This window comes from Gossypium hirsutum, chromosome D08 (genome assembly GCF_007990345.1).
Source record: "Gossypium hirsutum isolate 1008001.06 chromosome D08, Gossypium_hirsutum_v2.1, whole genome shotgun sequence".
Taxonomy (NCBI): Eukaryota; Viridiplantae; Streptophyta; class Magnoliopsida; order Malvales; family Malvaceae; genus Gossypium; species Gossypium hirsutum.
The window spans coordinates 32,420,443-32,440,310 of NC_053444.1; the positions used below are offsets into that span (position 1 = coordinate 32,420,443).

Genomic DNA, 19,868 nt, shown 5'->3' on the forward strand with positions numbered 1-19,868 from the left:
AGCAACCAAATTTGAAAAGAAAATTTTAGTACCTAGACTTAAAAGAAAATTTGAAAATTGAGCTACAATTAAAACTTGGATCAAAATTGACCCTTTTATTTGAAAAACTAAAAATTTATTTTGCCATTTAGGGAATAATTTCTCGGAGATTTTGCTAAAATCAATTCCCAAGAAAGATTGGAGGGGTCACAAGCGGTCCCGCTGAATTTCCAATTTCCTAGACAATTTTATTTTAACATACTAATTTTGAAAATATACCCTAAATCATTTATTTAAAAGAAAACTAGAGAGATTAAGTATCTGATAAAATGAATGAGACTTTATGCCACTCTATTTTATCTCCTTGGTAATGTTTTAAGTATCGAGCATTAACTCAAAAATTACCTCCCTGACCTTGAAGTTCGACAACTCCATATGGAAAAACTTGGTGAATCGTAAACGAACCAGACCAACTTAATTTTAACTTACCTAAAAAGAACCTTAATCTGGAATTAAATAACAAGACTTGCTAACCTGCTTCAAATTCTCGAACTCGAATGTGCTTGTCATGCCATCTTTTAAGTCCTTTGAATAGTTTGGCATTCGTGTATGAGAACATTTAGAACTTTCTCTTTAGCAATCTTAAGATCCAAGTTGAGTTGTTAGAGAGCCCAGTAAGCTTTGTGTTCTAACTCCAAGGGCAGATGACAGGCTTTCCCAAAAACCAACCTATAGGGTGACATCCCTAAAGGTGTTGTATGCTGTCTTGTAGGCCTATAAAGCATCGTCCAGTCTTTTAGACCAATCTCATCGATTCAAGCAAACTACATTCTCGAGTATGCCTTTTATCTTTTTGTTTGCCAATTCATCTTGCCCATTTGTCTGTGGATGGTAAACTGTGGCAACTTTGTTAACAAAATGGGACCCCTCATCACTAATAATGGCCCTAGGAGTTCCAAACCTTATGAACACATGTTTCTGCAAAACTTCATCACAACCTTGGCATTGTTTGTTGGTTATGCCTCGACCTCAACCCACTTAGACACGTAGTCTACTGCTACCAATATGCACTTGTGACCAAAAGATGGAGGGAAAGGACCGAAAATGTCAATACCCTAAACATTGAATAATTCTACGTCAATGATATTTGTCCAGGGAATCTCATTTCTGTTGGTGATGTTTCCAACCCTCTAGCATCGATCACAACTCTTTATGTTGGCATATACGTCTTTAAATAGTGCTGGCCAAAAGAATTCGGCTTGCAATACTTTAACTGCAGTACGTGTACCTCCAAAGTGTCCCCCACTCAGAGCTATGTGGCAATGATATAAAATCTTAGGAACTTCAAATTCTGCCACGCATCTCCTGATCATTTGATCTGCATACTTTTTGAACAAGTATGGTTCTTCCCAAAAATAGTACTTCACATTGTGAAGCAACTTTTTCTTTTGATGATATGTCTTATCAATTGACATCAAACTACAAGCTAAATAGTTAGCAAAATTAGCAAACCAAGAGGTATTATGGATATAATTTACCTTAAGTGTGTGCTCATTTGGGAATGTCTCCTAAATGGGTATAAGTGGAGAAGTCCCTTATTGCGGCTCCAATCTAGACAAGTGGTCTCCTAAATTGGTTTAGCAATTTTGGAGAAGTCCTTGATAAATCTCCGATAGAAATTAGCATGGCCCGAAAAGCTCCTAACACCCTTTACAGATGTTGGAGGAGGGAGTTTCTCAATAACATCTATCTTTGCTTTACCTACCTCGATCCTATGTCTCTTTATCTGATGCCCTAGAAAAATACCTTCTCATACCATGAAATGACACTTTTCCCAGTTAAGTACGAGGTTTGTTTCTTCATACTACCTTAGTACCTTAGCTAGATTGGCTAAGTAATCATCATACGTGTCTTCAAACACTGAAAAATCATCTCTAAACATTTCCAAATACTTCTCAACCATGTCAGTAAAAATAGACATCATACATCTTTAAAATGTAGCAGGTGTATTACATAAACCAAATGGCAGGCATCTAAATGCAAATGTACCGTACGGGTACGTGAATGTTGTTTTGTGTTGATCCTCCAGTGCTAGTGTAATCTGATTATACCCTGAGTATCCATCGAGAAAATAGTAATAGTCCCGCCCCACAAGTCTATCCAGCATTTGATCCAAGATCGGCAAAGGAAAGTGATCTTTCCTAGTTACCTTGTTCAACTTCTGGTAATCGATGCAAATTTTCCATCCCGTAACCGTTCTAGTTGGTATCAACTCATTGTTTTCATTCTCTACGACAATGATACCTCCTTTCTTCAGCATACACTAGACTGGACTTACCACTGAACTATCTGAGATGGGATAAATTATACCCGCATCTAACCACTTAATGATTTCTTTCTTTACCACGTCCATGATAGGGTTCAGTCTTCGTTGTCCATCAATTGTCCCTTTCTCGCCGTATTCCAAGACAATCTTGTGTATGCATACAGATGGACTAATGCCATGAATATCAGCTATGGTCCATCTGATAGCCTTCTTGAATTGTTTCAACACTAGTATGAGTTTCTCTTCTTGCTCTTTGGTCAATTCTACTGAAACAATCACAAGCAAAGTAGAAACGTTACCTAAATAAAAATATTTTAAATGTGAAGAAAGTAGCTTGAGTTCTAATTTAGGTGGCTCCTCAATTGATGCTTTTAGTTGGGCATAATCCCTACTTCCTAACTACAAGGAATTAAAGTGGGATTGTGGATTAAATCCCTTTTGATTAGCTTCTAGCAAAGCTAAGTATTCCTCCTCCTCTTCATCACTTGGAGGGTCTGACATCAAAATTTTCTCCAATGGGTCCTCAAAAAATTTGAGTTCATTTTCCATGACTAATTCCTCTAACTCAAATACTACAGAACAATCATCAACTGTGTCAGGAAATTGCATAAACTTAAAAACATTAAACGCTACCTGATCGTCCTGAACAAGTATAGTAAACTCGCCCTTTTGCACATCAATAAGGGTCCTTCCAATTGCTAGGAAAGGCCTTCTTAGGATGATTGACACCTCTTTATCTGCTTCAAAGTCTAGAATAACAAAGTCAGCAGGGAAAATAAATATATCTACACATACCAATACATCATCGATTTTTCCTTTTGGATGTGCTAAAGATCGATATGCTAATTGAAGTGTATCTGTAGTAGGTCTAACTTCACCTATCCCCAACTTTCTGAATATGGATATGGGCATCAAGTTGATTCTCGCACCCAAATCGCATAGTGCCTTCTATAATAAGTTGATCTAATGTTGCAAGGTATGGTAAAACATCCAGAATCCTTCAACTTTAGGGGCAGTTTGTCTTGAAGATATGCACTGCATTCTTTCGTCAAGGCTACCGTATCAGATTTCCAAGTCTTCCTTCCTTAGGCAAGATATTCTTCATGAATTTGACGTAGTTTGGCATCTGCTTAAGTGCTTCTACCAACAGAATGTTGATATGAAGTTGCTTGAGTACGTCTAAGAACTTCTTGAACTGGACTTCCCGATTCTGCTTCTAAAGTCTTTGAGGGATTGGTTGATTCATCTTTTGTGACAATTTTGCATCTAATGAAATTGTTAGTTTATCAGAATTGACCAGTTCAGAAATTACCTTATCAGGTTTTGCATATTCTAGTTCTGGTGAAGCTGGAATTTCAACACTTGGTTGAACTTCCACTAAATCTTAAGCATCAGCTGGCTCTTCTTGAACTTCGACAACATTGGGCTTTAATGTCTTTCTACTCCACAATGTCAATGCTTGAAAATGCTCTTTCCATAGATTTCTTAGATTCTCTGTATCACTAGGCAAAGCACCTTGTGATCGATTCCTAAGTTCAGTTGCAAGTTGGCCCATTTGGTTCTCTAAGTTTTTCAGTGTGGTTTCTTGGCTTTGGATTAAGGCATCATTTTTGGCTATGTATGCCTTCAACAAGTTTCCTAGGTCATTAGAAGATTCATCTTGAGATTTCTTTTGAACTTGTTGGGTAAAAATAGGTGGCTGGGTCGGTCTAGGTTGGGCATAAGTGTTACTAGGTCTAGCCCCTTACTTACTCTAAGAGAAATTAGGGTAGTTTAGCCAAGATAGGTTATAGAAATTGTATTGAAATCCTTGCCTTCCTCAGTTTTAGTTCCGGTTACCCATGTAATACACGGATTCTGGGTTTGATGGACATTCTTTGAACGAATGCCCTTTCCCACAATAAACACAGGCTACATTTTCAAATTGATTCGGTGGCTGAGCTGCAAAATTATTAAACCTATTAGTGGTAAAATTTTTAAGCATCAATGAAATTGAGGATACTTGAGATGGAAGTGAAGTGAGAGTGTCCGCTTCATGTATTCCAACAACTCGTCTTCTTGACGCTGCTTAATTGGTTGGCCATTGATAATTGTTGCTGGCAATCCTCTCAATGATTTCATAAGCCTCGTTATAAGACTTAGAAAGGAGAGCACAAGTGTCCACTACCATTCTCGTGTGAGCATTGAGACCATTATAGCATGTCTCAAGTTGAATGCAATATGGGATTCCATGATGAAGGCACTTCCGTAGTAAATCTTTGTACCTTTCTTATGCCTCATACAAGGACTCATCATCCATTTGTTGGAAAGTAGTGATCTCGTCCCTCAACTTAGCATTCTTGCTAGGCAAGAAATACTTCATGAGGAATCTTTCTGCTAACTCTTGCCATGTGGTAATGGAATGTGGTGGCAATGAGTTCAACCAGGCTCGACCTCTGTCCCTCAGTGAATATGGGAACAACTTTAATTGTAGTGCATCTTCGGGTACTCTGGCTAACATAAAAGAATCGCTCACCTCCATAAACAGTCTAAAGTGAAGGTGAGGATCTTTGGTAGGCATTCCATTAAATTGACCCACTGTCTGAAGCATCTGGAACATGATTGGCTTCAGCTCAAATTGTTGTGCCTCAATTTTGGGTCTCTTAATACCCGGATTAAGATCATGAAACACTGGCACGGCATAATTTCTTATATTTCTATCCCTATCATCAGTAATAAGGATAGGATTTTGAGCAGGGTTGGCTCTATTTCCTTGATTTGGATTTTCGAAGTTCATCTCTTCGGTCCTTTTCTGACTTGCTTGTCTTCTTCGTTGTCAAAAAGTTCTTTCAATTTCAGGGTCTATGGGGAGTAAATCGATAATTCGATCAATACTTATAAACACCTGAAACAACACAGAAAAAATTAACTAAGTTAAAATTGAACAGAAAAATAAACCAAAATGTAAAATTAATAAATTCACAAATAATGACTTTTAAAACAGTCCCCGGTAACGGCGTCAAAAACTTGGATCTATGGAAATGTGTAATTGTACACAATCGCAACAAGTAATAAAGTGACAAGTAAATGTCGACTTATCATACCCACAGGGATTGTATAAGAAAATATTTATGAAATGCAATTAAAAACACTTTGGTGATTAAAAATATTTTGATTTTGAGGAAATGACTAAGAACTAAAATTTAACTAAGTAAAAAAAATCAAATAAAAATAAAAGTTCCAATGCATGGTTTTGCAAGATGATTTTAATTAATATGACATAATTGTGTTAGATTAATCACATTTCTTACCTTAATATTATTAAAACAATTTTCATGTTGTTACGAAATAATTCACGGTAACTTGGTACTTTGTTAACTATATAGCACATACAGACTTACAAAATTAACTAATCCCTTGAACATATTACTATGCCAATTCAAACAATTAATCAATTTTAATAAGCAAGTAAAAGATTAAGTGAGGTAACAATATATACCTACATTGAAACAATTTAATCACAATAATCTTGCAAGTTATGCAAGGCTAATGTACCGTTTAATACTGTCGCTAATTTAATCCTCAGCTATCTTAGAAGATTAAACATGCACTGATTCAGTATCATGTCAATTAATTAAAATTTCAATATGATTAATAATTAATTCATTATTTACCTTACAATAGTAATGCAAGAATAACTTAATCATGGTTTTACTTAATCAAACAATTTACCAAGACCTATATCAACACAAACATAATTTTAATAACTTAAGTGGACGAAATGAAATCAACCTAACACTGTAACACCCCGAACCCGAGACCGACACCGGAGTCGAACACGAGGTGTTAATAGACTTTAAACCCCTTATAAAAATATTTCTCAGACACTGCCAATCTGCGTACTAGTCGCTTTAAAAATCATATCTTGAGTTTCACAACTCGAAAATCAGTTTTGTGATTTTTCCCTGAAACTAGACTCATATGCCCATCTACATATTTTTTTCTAGAATTTTTGGTCGGGCCAATTAGTACAGTTTATTAGTCAAAGTCTCCCATGTTACAGGGATTGACTACCCTGACCTTTGCGCATTACGACTTGGATATCTCCTTGTACAGGGCTCCAATACTGATGCCGTTTGTTTCTATAGAAACTAGACTCAGAGAGGAATCTATTCATATATGGTATGACTCCTAATTATCTCTGGTTAATTTGTAATGAATTTCCAAAGTCGGAACAGGAAATCCAGAAACCGTTCTGGCCCTGTCTCACGAGAACCTGAATATCTCTTAACATACTATCTGTATGATGGTTTCGTTACTTTCCTATGAAAGTAGATTCATCAAGGTTTGTTTACATAATTTATTCACTATTTAATTCCCTTCCTACTATTTTTAGTGATTTTCCAAATCTACATCACTGCTGCTGTCAGCATCTGCCTTTAAGGTAGACTTTACCTATTTCATGCTTTCCATGATTCAACTAGCCCTTTTTGCATAAATAGCACAATTTATGAAAGTGATTAACCATCCCCATGGCCAATCCTTGTCAAGCATATCCACACCAAATGATTATAACAATATACTCAAACACATATAAGCCATTTTCGCATGGCTATCCAAAATTTATACAAGTCCAAAGGGTCCACGACCCACAACAAACGGGTAGTCCTATACATGCCATTTCGAAGTTCAACCAAAATTGTACCAAAAGGGGGCTTTGATAGTGTGGGCGACTTTGACCTCAAGATCCCGAGTCCGATAGCTGGAGAACCAAATCTATAAAACAGAGGAGCAATGAAACGGAGTAAGCAATTTATGCTTAGTAAGTTTTGAGCAAGGAATTCCAGCACAACAAAAGTATAGCATTCATATAGCTAAACGGATAATTTCATATGCACAAATTTACGATATCGTACTTGCTTCACATTATCAACCCTTATGTACATACACAAAAGATCAACTCAGCCAAAGGCCGGTAGCTCGTTTATCAACTGAGCGAATACTTATTTGTAAGGGCTCAACTAAATTCAAGCACATACGAAACATACCTCAATGTTGGGATGTTTCGAGAGTATTACCTGGAATTTTACAGCAAGTTCATTCATTCCCAAATCACGTACCTTCGGAATTTAACCGGATATAGCTCCTCGTTCAAATGCCTTCGGGACATAGCCCGGTTATAGTAATTCGCACAAATGCCTTCGGGACTTAACCCGGATTTAGTAACTCGAACAAATGCCTTCGGGCTTAGCCCGGAATTAGTATCTCGCACAAATGCCTTCGGGCTTAGCCCGGAATTAGTATCTCGCACAAATGCCTTCGGATCTTAGTCCGGATGTTGTCACTTAGCACAAGCCTTCGGGACTTAGCCTGGACATCATTCAAATAACCATGCACATTTAACAATAAATCATGGCCCATTCGTATTTCATTTTCGTTAGCAAAACTCAAACACAAGACATTTATCATTCTTGCAAATTCGGCTCAATAGCCACACAAAGAGCATGATTTTAATTTGCTTAAAACATGATCTAATCAAATCTTAATTTAAGCTCTCTTACTCAAGAACTTACCTCGGGTGTTGTCGAACGATTCCGATAGCTATTCGACCACTTTTTCCTTCCCTTTATCGGATTTAGTTCCCCTTTGCTCTTGAGCTTAATTAAACAAATAAATTGATTTAATCATTTGAGCATCGAAAAGAGGAACACAAGGCACTTAGCCCATATTTATACATTAGACATTAAAGTCACATATGTACGGAATCATGGATCAAACTCAACATTTTAGCTAATTTTTCCCCCTTGGCCGAATATGCATGTCTATTTTGGGGCCGATTTCAACACTTAATACATTCTACAAGTATGGTCACTTGTATTGACTAAACACCCTTTTGTTTCAAGTTCAAAACTTGGCTAATACACACATATACACACTAGTAAAGCATCCTCTCCCTTTCCATCAATTTAACACATGCATTGCTCAATAACATGCAAAAGTTATATTCGGCCTTAGCACACAACTTGCTAGCCGATTCTTCTCCATTTAGCAACCAATGCACATATGTACTCACTCAAAAATGCTAAAAAGGAGGTTCAAGAATCATCAAGCCACCATCACATGCATCATTAACAAGCTTCATATTTAGCATGCAATGGCATTAACACAAACTCCACCTAGGCCGAATCTTAACTCATCCTCATGCCTCATCACCACAACATCAAACATCAACCAAGAATGATGCATCCATGGCCGAGTGTCATTTCCATCACATAGCAAGATTTAGACCATGGGCTAGGTAGAACTCAAGCTAACAACTAAAACATGCATGCATCTCATGGAACATCATCAAACATACCTTAGCCTAGCTACATGCATGGCCGAACCTCTTCAACCTTTCTTCTTCCTTCCTCCTTAAAATTTTTGGCCAAGGATGAACCAAAGGATGAGCATTTTTTTTTCTTTGTTTTTTTCTTTCTAGTTTCGGCTAAATGAAGATGAGAAAGGATGAACAAAAACTTTCTCCTTTCTTTTCTTTAGCTCACGGCAATGGGGGGGGGGAAAACAACTACACACATTTTTTTTTGTATTCATCATAATCCTTTTCATTATTTTATGCCCATGCCCCTTATTTTATTTTTTTCCTACATACCTCACTAGGCCAACATGTTCCCAACATGTTTCCACCCATAGCATGGCCAACCACTAGCTCAAATTTTGGGTAATTTGACATGCAAACCCATCATTTTCACAACATGCATTAATAGACCATTTTAAATTAGCCTATCATATTTTCACCATGTCTCATATCAATCCCTATTTAATAATTTCTCATGCAATTGGCAAAATTGGAGAATGAAACTTCCACATACTCATGTACACACATAATAAGCATAGAATATGGAAACCAATTATTTTTATGACTCGGTTTTGTGGTCCCGAAACCACTTCCTGACTAGGGTCAATTTTGGGCTGTCTCAAACACGAATTAAATTTAAGTCATGTTAATTAAATTTAAAATAACAACATAAAAAATATTCATAGACATGTTCATAAAAACAACAATAAAATTTAAAGGATAGGAAACTAGACTCAAATCCTGTGTTTCTCTGAAGTCTGACTAGTTTGCTCTGCTCCTCCTTCTTCGCTCGTTCTTGTTGAACCGAGGCTTCTGCAAGCACTTTAATGATGCTACCAATGGTGATTGATCCAAGTGGGAAATCGGCAAGGGAATCGATGGGAAAAATGAAAAGCAAAGGAAGGTTTGGAAGAGAGAAAATAAAAGAGATGTGTGGAATGAAAGGTGTGAGAGACGTGTTGAAATGAGTGGAAAATGGGGGCATTTATGGGTGGGATTGTCTGCTAAAAATAGAAAAAAATCAGCAGCCATAAACCCCCTTGGCCGGCCACACATGTGGCAAGTTTGAATGTTTGAAACTTGCTAAATTTAGTTAGGGGCAAATCTACAAAAGCTTCATAACTGGAAGGGTTTGAATGCAATTTCACGAAAACTTCAAGGGTTTATTTGCAAGTTAAATGATAAGCTAATTCAAGCTGATTGGTTTAGCATGTTGAGCAGTTTTGGGCAGCCCATGTGCTCGGTTTAGCACAATTGGACCTCTTTTCAAAATTTAATTTATAATAATTATTTAACCCAAAATAAATTAGATTAAAATTAAAATTAATTATATTATGTATTAATACTCATCAATTGGACCTTCTTAGGTTGAGAAATTAACTCGCCTCGATGCTTCAAAAATCGCTTTCTAGTTTTGCGCTTCTAATAGTGTCTGTCAAGCCAATTTTCACCCTTTGTGCAAATTTGTCGAAATTAAATAAAAATTTATGAAAATTTATTATAAAATTAATTAAAATTAAATATTTTAATAATTTAAGTAAAATTTAATTATTTTATAATTATATTATATTTTTCGATAAGAATTACACCGAAACTGCATGAATTTGGGTTAAAAAAGGCATGAAAAAGTATATATTTTTTTGTGTTTCAAGCGATTGAACTAGGTAAAGAGTCTTAATAATTAAATATAAAATATCCTAAAATAATAAAGAAAAACCCTTATTTATTTAGTAGCATCCTCGCTTTTTGGTATTGTTTCCACTTCTTCGTGACCATCTTTGTGCCTTGTTGCTCTTTCCGGAATGGTGAAATCATTACGCCTAGTATTCAAATTTGGAGCCCAATGATCGAAGATAAAATTTGGGAATTCAGGCACAAAGTCAAACCGGTTACCGTAACGCGTGGTTTGTGCAAGTGTACACAATCACTTCAAGTAATAAGTAAGTAAAAGAGTTATCGTCTCTACAGGGGCTGTATATGTTAATCAATCGATTGTAAAATTAATACTAGCAATTTGGTAAGAAAACACAATATTTTTGAAGTGATTGGTTGTTAAATTAAATTAAATAAACTAAATGCAAAGTGATCCCTAATGCAAATTAATCTAAATGCAATGTATGCAATAGAATAAGATGGGTTCAGCAACAAATTCACAAACTTCAACAATCAATAACATAAATAGGATAGAACAATCACATCATTCAACTTAATTCATTTTCATCATGCTTAATAATGTTCCAGAAAATATGCCATGGCAACTCGAACTTTCATCAGCTTGAAACCAATTTAATGTCCTTTCGGAATCTTTTACTTGGAAAAACATGCATACTACCATGATCATATTTAACTAAGGTTTTCTTAGTATTTGAAATGTCATGCTTGCAATGCATGTTTGTGATGTATGGAGTATAGATAGGGTTGCCTAGACGGGGTGGATGGAGTTAGGAAAATTAGAGTAATGGAAGATTGGGCAGATTTTTATGGGATCCAAAGGAGTTAGGCAGCATCGTGGAATGGTTATCTACTGGCTCTATAGGACGACACCGTGACAACGGTCTATTGACTCTATAGAGCGACATGTGATGACGGTTATCAACTGGTCCTTCAGGGTGACATCATGTAAATGGTATATAGGTCATTCGGGGTAACACCATGTAAACTGTATATAAGTCCTTCAAGGCGACACCGTGTAAAAGGTTTATAAGTCCTTTGGAGCGACACGTTGCAAAAAATATACAGTTCCTATAGGATAGCATCTCGAAAGGGGTTTATTGATTCTTCAGAATCAAAAGTCCATGGATGGCCATGGCATGACCCAATGATGGATAGGTACACATTAAGGCCAAGTGGAAGTCCGCTAGAATGGTAAACAAGGAAAACCCACCAGGGCACAAAAATGGAAATTACTGTATAACTCGTATGGCGAGTAGTATGAAAGGATGATCGTGGTGCATCTATGAATGCAAGTAAACATGATAATAAGAGAATCCACCAAAAGGTCAAATTTATACTAAATACAATCAACCTATATACATACTCCTAACCAATCACTTGTATTTCTACAAGCTCAAGCACACATTTGACAATAAAAATTAAAAAGAATCCTATGTTACTCCCCCCACACGTTAGATAGCATATTGTCCCTAATGTGCAGCCTTGAAAAGATAGGGAAAGAAGTTACCTAATTGATCATGACATTCCTATAGACTAATGGTGGGTGCTCCCTTCCTTTTTTCGTTGAAAGCTCAAATTTTTCGTGCTTCTTTCATATGGGGTTCCTACATAGAAAACTTGAAACAAAAAATAAAACAAATAAACACCTACTGTTAATCCTACTTTTAAAATGAAAAAACATGAAAATTATCCAAAAATTAATACAATTCTTAAAAAACTTAAAATTTCAATTCAATCTTCATCCTCCTCCTAAAAGTCCATCTCATTACCTTCTTATTCTTCTTCCTCGTTCTCGCTATCTTTTTGTTCCTCGCTCTCTTGCTCCTCTTCTTCATGCTTAGAATGCATTGAACCAGACAGATCCAATGAATAATTTGGTACTCTAATATTATTTTTTCGTACAAAGTCATGGAAAATCGAGCCCATCTCTTGCATCCATTTTATCATCCAATCTAGTTTTATATTGTTGCTTTCACCAATTTCTTGTCAAGTTGTCGATTTTGCTTTCCTTTTAGATGAAGCCAGAGTATCTGTCTTCTCTTTTTGGCATTTGTTCTAATCCTTTATTTGTTTTGTACGAAGCTCCGTGTACTGTATGTAGAGTGTACCTCCTATAATACTTTTGGACGGCTTTATAGATTTCTCGATAGTCGTAATTTGTACATCAGCTCTCTTGCACAATGTTGTTCCTAAGTGAGGAAAGAAAACCCTAACTTTTTAGTCGCTAATGCGCTGTTTCATGTGATGGTATATCCATGTCCCGATGCATACTTGTTTTCTCTACAAAACTGCTCAAAAAGTATTGACATTAGAGACATTTACTGTCGGAGCGATTCAGGTGAATAAAAATTGGATCCACATTTTGGCCACTGAGAACATGATTGCCTGAGTAAAGGACGTGGGTACTTCATAATCGGGGAGACATTTCCATTCACCCCTACCCTCTGTTATGTAATTTATAATGTTATCCATATTTATGTCACTAAAATATTTTAAACCAATTTCTTCTACAAAATCATTTTCATAATATGAAGTGTTATAAAAATCACAGTTAACTCGAGGGATGACTTGTACATCCTTCCTCTGTACTGAAATTGTTTCCCATGTGGCACCATCTGGTCTTTTAGACTCTTGGTACTTTAAAGATGCCTAAAATTCTTAAATTATTGGACCATAGCAGAGTCTTTGGGGATAGCACAAAGACGTTCCCATCTATGATATCGAGCCAAAAGCCTAATCTCCTGACATAAAACCATTAACGTTTCAAACCCTCATTCTTCAATAAATGTTTTTCCTTGAAAATTTAAGAAAAAATTTTGACGTTCGATTTTGGAAAATTAGAGGGGATTGTACTTGTCGATAGTTCAAGTTCATTTGTATTCATAGATTTTCTTGGAGGCATATTTGATATGTTTAAATCTAGAATAGTAACAAACTTCAAACAATAATCAATGAAACAGTAAAACAAGATAAAAACCCTTAACCTCAGTTTCTTTTACTTTTAATTCTTTGTGGAGATTGTGTTGATGTAACTCTTTTACGTTTCACTTCTGTTCCTGCACCACTTGGAATATATAAAGAAAAAAAGAGATTGCAAGAATAGGAATTTGAGTAGAAAAAGGGTTTTAGAGTTTAAGAAATTTGAGAGGTTTTGAAAGGGTTTAGATGTTGTTAAGGGTTTAAAACTAAGTAGGAATGAATTTAGGTTAAAATTTTTTATGTTTTTAAGCTTGAAATCATGTTAAAAAAGTTAAAATTAGTAGGTTGTGTAATGGGTCAGGTCGACCTTGCAAAATATTGTAGCGATGTCGTGACATAGAGGTTCTGTGTTGCAACACCCATATCGATTTCACGACATGAGGGTTCGATGTCGCGACACACCTTGAAATTTTTTACTCTGTGAGTATATTGGATGTTGTGTTGTGACACATAGGTGTTGTGTCACAACTTCGAGACAGATTTCTCGATTTCTTGAGTCTGTGGGTGGTGTCTCAACAAAGAGATTTTGTGTTGCAACATCGACTATGTTTCAACCCCTTTTCTCATTTTTTAAAGTGTTCAGTAAAAAATTTTGATCATTTTAAGCAAAAATAAATTTTATGCTACTTGTTAACATAATATACACTAATATAACAAAATTTTTAGTTCAGTTTAAAGAGGTTAGGTTTTCCTACTAGATTCATTTGTTAGCTCTGTTACAGCACATATAAATGCTTTGCCAGTTTCGTTTCTATCAATGTTCATCCAGCATCCATCGTGCCACTCCACCTTTCTTCGTTTCTCTCGCTCTTTGAATTTGCTCTTTCAACCTGCACTAATCACAAAAAACACCTTTTCTGGCTCAAGGTAATTAGGGATTCTTATAGATATCTCAAAACATTGCTTCCCTAATTTTTCCTTGTTCACCTTATTCTGTTGGTGACCACATTTGAAAATTTTGGTCTCACCATTTATCTCATCGTTAATCCATTCTTTCCTAGGTTAATAGTGGATCTCGATGTTGCTAAAAATGGTCTACCCAGCAAAATGGGTATTTCACTGTCTTCTTTAAAATCTAAAATTACAAACTCGACCGGGATGATAAAATTCCGCACCTTAACAAAACACATCTTAGAGTACCCCTTTCGATTGTACTGAAGACATGTCAACTAATTCTAGTGTAATTTGTGTATTCTTAAGCTCCTCTAACCCAAGTTTTTTGTATATAAACAAATGAATCAAATTGATACTGGCTCCTAAATCACATAAAGTCTTAGGGTGGGTTTGGATGGGCGATTGGGTGCCGTGCGATGCGTTTAGCTTACTTTTTATCTCATGCTACAGTATCGCTACAGTATCTAATTTCACCACCACCGCTGTTTTTACACTAACTGTAGGTAAACGCACCGCCCATCCAAACTCACCCTTAATAAAATGAATGTCCCCTATCTCAATTTGTATTGTAAAACTCCTAGGGTCTTTTACTTTTAAGGCATCTGTTTGGATATAATTGCACTACAAGTGGCACTTAAGTTGACTTGCTCTCCAATTTTTATTTTCCTACGCCTAGACATAATTTTTTTAAATACTTGGCATATTTAGGAACTTTTTCAATCAAATCAATTAGGGGCAAGTTAATGTTCATATAGTTAAATAAGTTTAATAAACTTACAAATTTTGCCTCATCCCATCTTTGTTTTTCTTCTAAACATGAAGGGGATGGTACCCTTGTTAGTGTAGATTCCTTGATTGGCTCTTCCTTCGGCTTGGCTACTTCCTCTGGTCCTGGTTCATTCTCAACTTGTTGGGGGTCCTTTTGAAGATCTTCGGTATCCTATTTGATCCCCTCTTGAGGTAAGTTGTCTAGGCTACTCAGTACATTTCCCAAGTAGAGCGCAATGGCTTTTACATTCTCTTTCCCTTCCCTGCGAGTTTGTGCACATTTATATTTCACTTGTTGAATGCTAGATCTTATTAACTGCATTTCTCTTTCGATTTGATCCAGTCTTAAACCAAAACCAACGTGATCATTTCCCATGGATCTTTCTTGAGATCTTTGAATATGTGAAGGTTGATACGGAAGATTTAGTAGGTTCTGACTTGGGTTTCTACCACATTGGTTGCTTCCCCACTTCAGATTGGGATGGTCCTTCTAATTGAAGTTATAAGTGTTCGAGTAGGGATTTTTGCCCCTATTGCCCAAGTAATTGACTACAACACATAGCTTCGAGCAACATCGTTCATTGACGACTTAATAATGGTCTCCAAGCGATATAGCTTTTCCAATTTTTCTTGATATTTATCGTCCTCTTTGACCGCTTTAGCCGTCGATGACTTTGGATTATATGAGAATCGCTTGTTGGGCCACATATACGAGTTCATGGCCATGCCCTCAATTAATTGACAAGCTTGCTCATAGGTGTTGCTCATGAAGGCCCCGTCTGATGCGCCATTTAATCCGACTCTCAAGCTACCATCTAGCCATTATAAAATATGTACAGTTGCAGCCCCTCTAGTATTCCGTGATAGGGGCACTTCCTTAATAACAACTTAAAACATTCCCACGCTTCGTATAGGTTCTCGCCCTCGATTTGCTTGAAATTGGCAATGTCACGTCTTAATTGAATGGTTCTACTTATGGGGAAATTTTTATGTAAGAACTTTCCTAATAATTTGTCCCATGTAGTGATGGAACTAGGCTCTTGCGAATCAAGTCATTCGTATGCGTTGTCGCATAATGAAAAGGGGAACAACAGAAGACGAATAACGTCATCAATGACCCCGTTATACTTAAAAGTATCACATAATTGAAGGATTCGCTTTAAGTGTTGATTTGGGTCTTCCATTATATTGCCCCTGAATTGCAAGTTATTTTGAACCATTTGTATTATTTTTAATATTGTATATTATATTATTTTAAAAAAATTAAAAATTTTATATAAATAATTCAAATTGAAAAACTTGAAAATTTTATTTTGAAATTTAGAATAATCTAATATTTTCTAAAATATATAAATGTAAATTCTAAATACTCAAAATAATATATAAAAATTCAAAAAATTGGAAAATTTTAGTTATGTTTTAAAAGTTACAAAAAAAACCCTCAATATTTCAAAAATACATAATCTAGAAATTTTTTAATAATTTTTATTATTTTTATTTTTGCAAAACAGCAAAATATTAAAAAAATTAAAAATTCAAAGCAATATATCAAAAATTCTAAAACAAATGAAACAGTTTTAACTAAAAAAATAGATTCTACAAATTGATGAAGTTGAAAAGAAATTTCTAGACAAATGTAATAATTTTAATAAATTAAAAATATGTATAACTTTTATAAAAGTTCTTAAAATTTTTAAAATATTAAAATTCAAATGGACATTCCACGTTCCACGTTCCACAATGGTTAAAGTGAATGGTATATTTTCTAACATATTTAACTTTATTTAAAATTTTTTAAAAAATTCATTTATTTTTATTTCAATAAACATGAGCTCCAAATGTCGCTTTTCTAAATGACCAAAAGTTTTTAGAAGCAAAAGTCTTAAGTGATACATTTTGATGCAGAGGTAGATTCTCATTAGGGCCTAGTGCCTGGCCTCCAGAGTTTTTAATTATACCCTTAAAATTACAATTTTTAATTAAATCCTTCCAAAAATTTTAAATGTTTCAATTAATGTTTTTTTTAATTTTCGTAATACCTCTAAAATTTTTGAAAGTTTTAATTAGATCTATCAAAATTTTTAAAAATTATCACTAAAATTCTCAGTTTTTAAAAATTCTAATTAGACTCCTAAAACTTAGTGCTAATATCCGCTGACCACATTCAATAGTTTTTTTTAGTCAATGCAAAATTTGGATTAAATTGAATAACAAAAATGACAGTTTAAGTTCTAAAGTGGGGCAAAAAAGTTTGGCACCAATGTTGGAAAACAATATAATTCGGGGGCTAAACTAAGCATTATGCCTATTTCTGTGGATGCATTTTTATTCAGTATTTATTTTTGGATTAATGTATTTTTTTACCCTAAACATGAAAATTAAGTTGAAATTGGACACATCATTATTTTTTTACAAAATCCAAATTTACGGGCCAAAATAAAAATATGCTACCAAATATAGATACAAAATAAAAAAAAAGTACAAATATTAAAGTGAATCTAATTATCACATTAACCCTTTACTTATCATCGGATGTTAGTTTCATTTCACCCAGTAAATCAGTCGATAGCATGTAATGTGTTCACACTGGTTCATGTCAATGCTTAATTTATTTTACCAAATACATGGCAAAATTACTATACCTTCGGAGTTTTAAAGCTACAATGAACTTCCTTCCTATTGCCTCGGCAAACAAGAGGCTTCCTTTCCCTAGAACAACAAAGTATGTCCGCTCATTTGAAATTCGAGCAGCTAAAACACCGTTAAGAAAATATGAGAAGTTGATTTAGAGAAGTATTCCAAAACACTACAATGGGTTGAAAAGATCTTCAATAATTTCAGGACTTACTCAAATCTTTTGTTTCATTTGTGAAAAAACAATGTATGTTCATCGACCATACATACATGGAATAGAATAGAATATTGTTGAGGTGTGAAGGTTGATGGACTTGTAGAGATATTCAAAAAGAGATAGAACTGAAACTCCAAGCATTAGGATGGTCTCAGGGCGTTTTCCAATGCTGTATGCAAGTGAAGAACCGGAGGTGTATATATTATTAGCGAGAAAAGATGGCCATTCCTCTACCCATTTCTTCGAACATCCTGCGAAACAAGAAGATAACATCGGCACATCAATGTTGATCACCAACTGCCATCATTGAAGAAAAACCATTATTAGTTGACGAATAACCTTGAACGTCCATAAGAAGCAACTAGAGTGGTGTCATAAAACAATACACCATAAAAATGAGTTAGGCATTAACACAAACAGAAAATGGGCATTCATGTTCACGGACACGGAATGCATACTCACATCAAGAATCAGCCCTGATATGGAGCCCACATATCAATGTAACCCTTTAAAGAATGCGGAAGCGCCTTCTTCCAGGCATCACGATCCGGCACCGCCAATTCGCCAGTTAAAGCGAGGGAACTATCATCATCCTTTCGGTTCCGAAGATTCAATACAAAAAGCTTGTCGCCAAAAACCCTATGCATGGCCTTCAATGTCTCTTCCATCACCATCTTCCCATTTCTGCCTTCATCCTCAGCCTCCACGCAACTACCCCCTACATTCACCATGATTCTCCCGCCTTTTCTCAGGCTCTTCCTTAACTTGTGCCACGTGCTTGGTTCCTGAAGCTCTGGTATCAAACTACCTTTACTGAATAAATCCACTAAAATACCTGCAAACCCGTTTCTAATGCTAGCTTTCAATCCGTTTCCAATGGAAATGAAAAGTCTATTTGGGTATTGTTTTTCAAGCTTTTCAAGGCCAAAATATTCTCTTCCAACTGCAACCACAGATGGGTCAAGTTCCCATCCGTGGATTATCAAATCTGGGTATAATTCAAGCATCAGGCGAGCCGTGGAGCCCGCCCCGAAGCCGAGAATGCCAACGGCTCCAGGGGGTAAAATGGGAGGCAGAGTGGCGAAAACGTCGAAATAAGTGTTGGTGAGTGATTTGAAGAGGAAAGAAATGCTGTGGATGTTTCCAGGGGAATCAAGGAGGAGGAGCCTAGAGCCGGCGAAAGGGTGGTCGGCCCTTCGAGAAACTTGGAGAACGCGGATATAGTTATACCTGGTTTTGAATTTGGCGATGACTTTGACGTCGTCGATGGGGATGCCGTCGTCTTGGGTCCCTGTTTGGGTTTGGTGGGAGTTGTGGGACGGTAGAGGGAGTGGGAGTTGGAGATGGAATGGTTTTGGCATTCCAGGTGTTTTGAAAGAGAAATGGTTCCATGACCGGGAAGGTTGGAGAGTGTGGGCAGTTAATAGAAATGGGTGTGAGACGTTGGGTCGACTTTGGTAGGAAATTAACCTTAGGCCTTGGCCTTGGGACATCATTACTCTGTGCAATATCTATCCTCCCTACCCTTCTGGACCGGGGGGTTGTGGGGGGGTTAGCTCTTATCTTTTACGATCTTCTTTTGCTTTTCTGCTCAGACTGCATCCTCAGTTCCCACAATATGTTGCCCTGCTAGTTTTATATTTTTAACTAGAATTGTTTCCCTGTATTCGCAGGGGTGAATGCGTTTTCAATAAAAATTAATAATTTATCTCCTTTACTTAGATGGTTAAATATTATTGTTTTTGTTTTTCAGTCTTAAGATCAATTCCTTTCTTACTCATATTTATATTTTTTGTATCATTTTATTTCAAGTTTTTTATCTTTAATTAATATTTGTAATATATTAGCTCTTCTGATTAAATGGCTTGATAATTATAAGCTAATTGTTGAGGACTACCAAGTTCAATTTCTTTTATAAACATTTTAATATGTATTTTTTATGTTGTTTCAAGCTTTTTTTTAATTAATGTTTATAATTAAAAATTATATTGTTTTCAAGTTTTTTTTATTTTTAATTAATAACTCTTTTATTTATAACATCAAATAATTATTGCAAATAT

General features: G+C 35.6%; 1 protein-coding gene and 1 non-coding gene across 3 annotated transcripts; one reads left to right on the forward strand and one right to left on the reverse strand.

Annotated features, from left to right (window-relative positions):
* Positions 1-4,530: 4,530 nt before the first annotated feature.
* LOC121220489 (small nucleolar RNA R71) lies at positions 4,531-4,637 on the forward strand. Its single transcript, XR_005917691.1, has one exon. It is a non-coding gene; the product is annotated as a small nucleolar RNA R71 (small nucleolar RNA).
* Positions 4,638-17,719: 13,082 nt separating this feature from the next.
* On the reverse strand, positions 17,720-19,519 carry LOC107908911 (uncharacterized). 2 transcript variants are annotated; one of them, XM_016836216.2, is made up of 2 exons: positions 18,271-19,519; positions 17,720-18,059 (listed from the first exon to the last, which is right to left on the reverse strand). In XM_016836216.2, exon 1 carries the CDS (start codon positions 19,302-19,304, stop codon positions 18,279-18,281), a length of 1,026 nt encoding a protein of 341 aa, XP_016691705.2. In that variant the 5' UTR covers positions 19,305-19,519; the 3' UTR covers positions 17,720-18,059; positions 18,271-18,278. The 2 variants fall into 2 exon arrangements, with proteins under 2 accessions (XP_016691705.2, XP_016691697.2); XM_016836208.2 differs by having other exon boundaries at positions 17,720-18,105; positions 18,271-19,516.
* Positions 19,520-19,868: the final 349 nt, after the last annotated feature.

What these genes read in the sequence shown, in the direction of transcription:
- LOC107908911 (XM_016836216.2), bottom strand. Translation starts at nt 19,304, where the DNA reads ATGATGTCCCAAGGCCAAGGCCTAAGGTTAATTTCCTACCAAAGTCGA.